The sequence below is a fragment of the Vicia villosa genome, linkage group LG3 (genome assembly GCF_029867415.1).
Source record: "Vicia villosa cultivar HV-30 ecotype Madison, WI linkage group LG3, Vvil1.0, whole genome shotgun sequence".
NCBI classification, from domain to species: Eukaryota; Viridiplantae; Streptophyta; class Magnoliopsida; order Fabales; family Fabaceae; genus Vicia; species Vicia villosa.
The window spans coordinates 124,147,530-124,155,355 of record NC_081182.1 but is presented as its reverse complement, the minus strand read 5'-3'; the positions used below and the strand labels follow the sequence as shown (position 1 = coordinate 124,155,355).

At 34.3% G+C, this 7,826-nt stretch overlaps 1 protein-coding gene across 1 annotated transcript; it reads right to left on the bottom strand.

Annotated features, from left to right (window-relative positions):
- Positions 1-3,321: 3,321 nt before the first annotated feature.
- Positions 3,322-7,598, bottom strand: LOC131662420 (syntaxin-61-like). Its single transcript, XM_058932206.1, has 7 exons — positions 7,442-7,598; positions 7,137-7,247; positions 4,938-5,051; positions 4,611-4,795; positions 3,991-4,081; positions 3,732-3,797; positions 3,322-3,620 (listed from the first exon to the last, which is right to left on the bottom strand). The coding sequence occupies exons 1-7, from the start codon at positions 7,493-7,495 to the stop codon at positions 3,510-3,512; spliced, it is 732 nt and encodes a 243-aa protein (XP_058788189.1). The 5' UTR covers positions 7,496-7,598; the 3' UTR covers positions 3,322-3,509.
- Positions 7,599-7,826: the final 228 nt, after the last annotated feature.

The window sequence follows — 7,826 nt, the reverse complement described above, 5'->3', positions numbered from 1 at the left end:
ATGCTCTATTTCTTTACTATTGTGTTATGTAAGACATTGTTTTATTTAGATTATTTTGTTATTCTCTTCTACTATTCTCCTGGTTTCTTTTGATGTTGTCAAAGGGGGAGATGAGTTGAGAGTACGGGGGAGCTTAGTACGGGGGAGCTTACGCATACAAGACCGGGGGAGCTTTCGTCATTAAATCAAATGTTTGCCATCATCAAAAAGGGGGAGTTTGTAAGAACAAGCATACACTCACAAATGAGTTTTTGATTCATGGCAAACATCACAAGCAACCAAATACAAAAGCATAAATGAATGACTCAAGACAATGGAAGATTATGAAGCTCAAATCACTCAGAAAATGGTATTGCATCTGTTAGGTCGACCAAGCAAAGCCCTAGGTCGACTCAAAACCAGAGCAAACTCAGCAAAACTGACAAGGTCACTGTTAGGTCGACCTACCCACACTCCCAGGTCGACCTAAACTGAAGGGATTTACACATGTCACTGTTAGGTCGACCTACCCACACTCCTAGGTCGACCTAAACTGAAGAAAAGTCACAAAAATGCATTTCAACTGACTTTAGGTCGACCTAAACCTTCAACAGGTCGACCTAACTAGAAACAACTGACTTTAGGTCGACCTAAACCTTCAACAGGTCAACCTAACTGACTTTAGGTCGACCTAAACCTTCAGCAGGTCAACCTAACAGATTTTAGGCCAACCTAACAGGTCAACCTAACTGAGACAACTTCAACTCTGCTTCTGTTAGGTCGACCTAAGTACTAAAGTAGGTCAACCTAATTGCTGAAAACTTCCCAAATTATGTGTTTTCTCTGCTCCAACATACCAGCAACTATATATATCATTCCATGTTAATTATTCATCAACACCAACGACTGAAAGATACACAAAGGCTTCTCATCTTCGTTCTTCGTCATCTCTAACACAATTACACATAATCATTCTTGCGTTGAGGGTTAGTGATCGAGTTCGATAACGTCCATGGAACGGAATTGAAGATTCCTAGTGGGTGAATATTTGTGGGGTTTTTGGTGAATAAAATCTGCGGGTTTTGTCCTCCAAGATAGGTGTTTCTTGGGGGTTTTTATCAAGAGGTTTCATTGAGGATCCGACTGAGTGTGAAGATTGAAGAACAAGGGTTCGAGGGAATTGAAGACACTGCAGAAAGGGATCAAAGTGAAGCTCTTGGATAACCTTGATCTGACTCAAGATTAAGGGGGAAGAAGATTCAAAGGATCGACATAATTGGTTTATGATTTATCGCTTTGTTATCTTCTTTGTATATACTACTTTCAACATTAATGAAAGATTACCCAATTTCAGTTTGGAGTTGGGGGCAGACGTAGTCGTAGCGAGGACGATCGACGAACTGCCTAAACAAATATCGTGTTCTTGTCGCTTTTACTTTTTCATTTACGTTCTGTTCATATTTGGTTATAATAGCAAATTGATCAACGATTCGAGTGTTAAGATTGTGAATTAAGAACTTATATAAACATCACAATCCATCACGTATTGAATCACCGTCAATTTGATCATTATCACCAAGTGTTTGTATATTTGTTTCTATCACTTTTACTGCATTGCAAACATTGTCCATCATACAAGAAGTTAATCTGATTTTCAATAAGAGCAACGCTTTGATTCTGTAACGTATACTCTTATCACTTACCTCAAGTTTTTGACTGGTTTTAAACACATATACAATCGTTTCGATAGTGGTTCGGAATAGACGCGAGTTGATTCAGAATCACTTCCGCTGAAAAGTCGTTTAACTCCGTAAAACTGTGAACGATCTATTCACCCCCCTCTAGATCCTAAGGCCAGCGTCTAACAAAAGCAATAGTAGAAAATGAAAGAAGTATGAGAACACGATTTTGCCAAGGATTTCGAGAGTTTGGAACTCTCCCTTTCCAAATTCCACTCAAAATTTCTAAGATGCCTCCCCATGTTCGGTGTCTTCTCATTAAGGGTGGAAATACGCTGGGTCGAGTTAGGCTTTGCTAAGTCGGAGCTGTTAAAAAATTTGAAGCTTAAGTCTAACCTGTAGCCTATCATAGGCTTGTTTTTTTAGCCTGAGTCTGGCCTTTTTGAAGGTCTGGTTGGCCTATTAGCCTACTTAAAAGCCTACTTCATTTGAACATTTGTAAATAAGTCATTCAACTCAACTTTAAATAGACTAACAAATTAAAAGATTAGTGAGATTAAATGTTTGTTTGCATTGACTTATTTGAGTTTACCTAGTAACATAAAATTTGTGATACTATTTGTTTGAGAAAACTTATGGAAGCAACTTAAGACATTGTTCATAAGATATCTTTTTCATTTTTCATATTATTTTCATTATTTCTTCAAGATAACTAAGATTTATTTTTATATTTTAATTTAAAGTACAAAATACAATATAATAATAATAAAATTATTCATATTTATTTAAATAGGCCGACCTCATAGGCTTAAAAAAAAATTATATGGCATATGGCCTAGCCTTTTTAACTAAATATCTTTATAAAAAAGTCTAGGCATTTTCTATTTATATAAAAAATCTGACCTGACCTAGGCCTATGTAGGTTGGGTCATAGGTCTCTGTTAGTCGGCTTGGCCTATTCCCACCCTTACTCTCATTATATATTTTCCCACTCCCCCCAAAATGTAATTATCCAATAACTCCTATAATATAACTGCCCCACAACTAAGTAATTCCCAAATCAATTTGCCCTTTCCTCTTGTACACAAGTAACTAATATTTTGCCCTTTCCTCTTGTACACAAGTAACTAATATAATCAGTTTGCCCTTTCCTCTTGTACACATTTCGTATAAGAGGTCTAACACAAGCCTCCAAAATAAAAAATGTTATTAAATTTAATATCAACTCCTCATTTCAAAATCGAAATTTCATATAGTTGTAAATGTGTTAAATAATTATTGTCATTTCGTCTACGATTTAAAAAAAAAAAAATCCTATCAAGAATAAAAATTATTCAAATAGTTAACATATGAAAATGAAAATAAGAAATGTGGAAACTAAAGTCGAATTTACTTTATATTTATTTGTCTTAATTTTATTAGTTAATTGCTAACAAAAAAAGGTTGTAGACTATAGAAGTGAACAATTATATTCATTTTAAGAGTGAACACTGTTTCATAAAGTAAACTCAAAGATGTTTTCCCATAACAACTGGCCTAAACGCACCACTAGACAAACAATCATTACATGAGTCACTTATATTATAGGTCTGCTCTTTTTTTTTTTATAGGAATGTGACCTAATTACTTAAACTTTTTCTCATATTACAACTTAGAAAGCAAATTAGTAGTATTAATTAGAGTTAAAATCCTATTATAAATCATGAAGTACATTACACTCTTTTGTCCATCATATAAAGAATTTTCTACAAAGATCCATTGACTTCATAGATGTCTATTTCCTCTATTCTCCACATAAAAAATGAGACCAGTTTCCATATACAAACAGCACAGACTGCACAGTAACACTAACTAGGTAAGGAATACTAAGAAAAATAGAAAAATGAACAGAGCCAACAAGCCCAAAATCATCATGATCTGGCCCTTTGCACTAGCCTTCTTCATAACCATTGCCACTTTTTTCTGCAACCATAATAAAAGAGCATCATTTTATTTTACCTCTTCACAAGAGTAACTGAGTAGCATCACAAATAAAAATTCAATGAGAAATGAAAATTAGATAGAGAAACTCACTTGGACAAAATCTAGACGGTTTGATGTACTATCCATCTCGTTACCGAGTTCATCTATAATCTTTTCCTGAAACAAAAAGATTTTGATAATTTTAGAATGAGAATGAGAAATCCTGACAGCAATAAAACTTCAAAGGCACAGGAACACTAGATTTATCTTCGAAAATTAAAGAAAACACAAGTTTTATCTAGTATTCTATAATTAGAAGAAAAATACTATGAACCATAAAAAGTAAAAGCTTTCGGATGCAAACCATTACCTGTGCCATGAGTTCTTCATGGATAGTGAGTCCAACACCTCCAATTCTTTGCACGCTTAAACTAAGTTCATCTAACTCATCGTCCTGTTGCCTAATATTCCAAATACATGTAAAATAAATCAAAACTGAAATAGCAACCAAAGTCTAATTGTATTTCCTTAAATCATAAGCATGGCCTGACAAACATCAGTTAAATATACTACTGAGACTTTTTATTGTGCATAATGAAATTGAAAATTAATGAAATTATTAGAGCAGACAACTTTTATGCAGTCACAGACATGCAAACAAGGTGTAATCAATTCAATTTAAAATTACAGTGTATTCAACAAAAAAGAAGAAGCTTAAGAAAGGTGTACTTCTGCACAAGTTAATGCACATGGAAGGATCACATTTCTTGCTTGAAAAAGAACAAGGATTGGATTGGGCATTATAATCAAATACATTGGAGAGCTCACAAACAATCAAAACATTGTTTTACACCTGATAACCCATAAGTGACCAATGACCATGCTTAGAGCTTAATCTCATGCAGATGAACAAAAGTCACTTTAAATGAGGAAAGTTATGCCAAATGAGGAATGTAATGCATATGATTTAAATAGGAAGGAAATGAGTACTTTATAAGGAGCATCTGTCTATCTGATTCTGATTCTATGAAATCATCATTGTCATTGGCAGCATTATGGTTGGATGTATGAGTTTGGTAGGAATCCGGTAGCCTCATTAGTTCTCGGTGCATCCCATTAATGCTTGTTGTGCTTGAGCTCTTTCCAGTATCCATTGTTTTCTTCATTGTGACAACCTAAATAAGCAAGAAATGAGCCTTTAATCTTTATGCATGATACAAGTACAAAAGTAAAAATAAATATACAACTATACAGATAGTTGAAATAAATTGATTGCATCTTCCCAACTAACTAAAATTGGGCATACATTTTGGATACCTGAGTACGGGCACTGCTTGTCCATCTCCTCCGATTTTCAATCTCCACGTCATCAATGCCATACCAAGAAGGTTCCTTAGAAGCAACAGCAATGGCTTTTTCCAATTCATCCACCTTTCTATCAAAACAAAATACTTAAGCATTTGTTTATAGGTTAGGTTGCAAAGTTAAAGATCGTGTAGGACAAAGGAATGAAGCAAGTAGCCCTAGGTGGAAAATAGAGTTCGTTCATGTTTTTTGGACTGAAATGAAGCAAGTAGAAAATTTAAATTGAAAATTACGTTAGACTAGCTTAGTACAATGATATTCATTAGTTAAAAAGTGAAATGCAATTTACTTTCCCATCTTCACCCACATTTTCGAGACTCTTGTGTAGCATAAAAATAAGCTGAAAATGACATTCTACCCATTCTCAATGCTTTACCAAAAAAAAAAAAAGAATGAACATCAATTTTAATCTTTCAATATTCTATTTAACTCTATTTCATATTTTTGCATCTTTCCAGCAAGCACACCTGGGGCATCTTCAGGATTTAGATGTGAAAGCAAACGATGAGAAAATAAGAGGATAGACTGATAGACAATGATTTTCTTAACCTTGAGTTAGACTTAGATGTTTTAAATAAACAAGGGGAAGGACAAAAAAAGGGTAAAATGAAAAAATAATAAGTAAAATATAATTTAAAAAAAATTAATAATGTCATATTAAAATTATTATTATATAAGTTTGCAATTATACTCCACAAATAGTATTGTGTTAGAAATTCCTTCTTTATTCATATTATGGTCCACCCCTAGCCACCTAAACGTAATTGCAGAGTTGTTAATCCCGGATAGCGGAGCGGAGCGGCCAACCTCCGGGAATGGGAATAGTGGGAATAGCGGCATCCCGGATAGCGGGATAAATTTTTGTATACTAATAATTATATAATAATCTATAAACCACTCATAAAATATTTATAAAATATAATGTGAAACAAAGAATAATGCTTAATTAAGATTCAAAACATAAAGATTCAAATTAAATTAAATTTTAATAAATAAGTTAAATATTTAATAAATAGACTCAAAAAATATATAATTTGTTTATATATTTTCTTAAGATAATAGATAGATACAAAATTAGTTATAAAAAATAGGAAATAATATAAGATATGATTTTTTTGAATAAATATATAATAAGATTGATACTTAGTTAGTACACTACCACTACCCGTCAAAAACATATATAGTATGTTAACCTAATTATCTCTAACTCCACCCGGGAGCCGCTCCGCCCGGGAATTTTCCACGACTCGGGACCCGGTATAGCGGCTGAAGCGGCCGCTTTCTCATCTCCTGCTCCGCACCCTTCATATCGCGCGGCAGGGTGCTGCTCCGCTACGGAGCGCCGGGATAGCGGCCGGAGCGGCCGGGATTAATAACTCTGCGTAATTGCAGTCGCAATATTGGTGATGAGGTAGTCTCCGCAACTGCATCGGACCGCAATTGCGGTGTGATTTGAAATCACGCGTACTTCCATATTAAGAACCACATTAGACAACTTTGCCCAGGTTTTCCTAAGTATTTTTCCTCAAAACTCAAAATTTAGAGCTCATAACTCAATTTACTTCTAGAAAATCTTAACATTAAGTGTTTTTTTAACGGTGTATTTCAAACTCTTCTCCATCAAAATTCATGTTGCAACAGCCGCAATGCGCATTGCAGCAATCGCAATGACCGCCATTGCAACACCCGCAATCGCAATTTAAAACCATGCCTCCAACACCTTCATTGGTTTGGGTGTGAAGGGCTGAATTTAGTCCCATGTTTCCTAAAGATATGGCTTGTGTAGTGTTTATAAGCTTGGGCAGCCCTTACCTTTAGTCGGTTTTGTAAGGTTTAGTTAGGCTAAACCCAAATTCCAAGATTTAGAATATTATTATTATGCACTTGTTTCTTCCCTTTTAGAAATACTCCAAATTCTAGGAACTTAATAAAGTGATCATTGAAATATTTTAACTTTGAAGTCAAAATCATTCCAATTTCTTCCCAAAAGAATTCCTCCAAAAAAAACCACACAAAATCCCTTTTTGACATGAACATATAGCATGTGTGCCGTGAGTGTAATTGAATGCAATAACACAATGAAACAACACCAAACCTAATTTAAAATAAGTCATTTTTCAATAATTATGCATATGCATCCAATTAATCTACCTGCCACTCTATGCTCTCACATCCAGCAAGAACCTCCTTCGCAACCCGTCCTCGCTCCACAGCATCAGAACTACGTTTCCATTGCTCAAAACTCGATTGCAAATTATCAATCTGAAATTCACAAATAATCCCACAATCAAACACATATCCTACAACAACAATAACAAACTAACTAATCCTTTATCAATATTCTAATTTTCAGTTTCAGATCCCACTCCAATTTTAACTCAAAACCCTAAATCCCAATTTAGCTATCCGAATTTGTGAGAAAGTGAAACCCTTGGTGATTTGGAGATAAAACTTACAGATTCTTGGATTTCGGACTTGACAACGTAGAATGGATCCTGAGCTGATGGCATGTTATGATGTGGATCGGAGAGGAGAGGAATGAAATTGTCGTCAACACTGAACACTGCTGTTGTGCTTTCTCTCTTCTCTTTTTATTTTTTAGGCGAGTATTTTCAATTTAATGATATAATAAATATTTTCATGGCAAGAACATGAACATGTTTTTTTTTATTGAATTAGTTAAATTAATTTTTGTTTTTTTTTGTTTTTACATATGTTCTTAGAGTGGAAGGTAAACTGTCTGCATTAAGTACCGTTACATCTCTTAATTGGGATTTAATTTACTTGTTCTCTAAGTTTGTGGGGATTAGCCACTTTGTTTAATCTAATCATTGACTAGTT

What these genes read in the sequence shown, in the direction of transcription:
- LOC131662420 (XM_058932206.1), bottom strand. Translation starts at nt 7,495, where the DNA reads ATGCCATCAGCTCAGGATCCATTCTACGTTGTCAAGTCCGAAATCCAA. An exon ending in AGACAGATGCTCCTTATAAA is followed by an intron (nt 4,082 to 4,610) that starts GTACTCATTTCC and finishes TTGGAATATTAG; the next exon opens with GCAACAGGACGATGAGTTAG. An exon ending in ACCGTCTAGATTTTGTCCAA is followed by an intron (nt 3,621 to 3,731) that starts GTGAGTTTCTCT and finishes TTATGGTTGCAG; the next exon opens with AAAAAAGTGGCAATGGTTAT.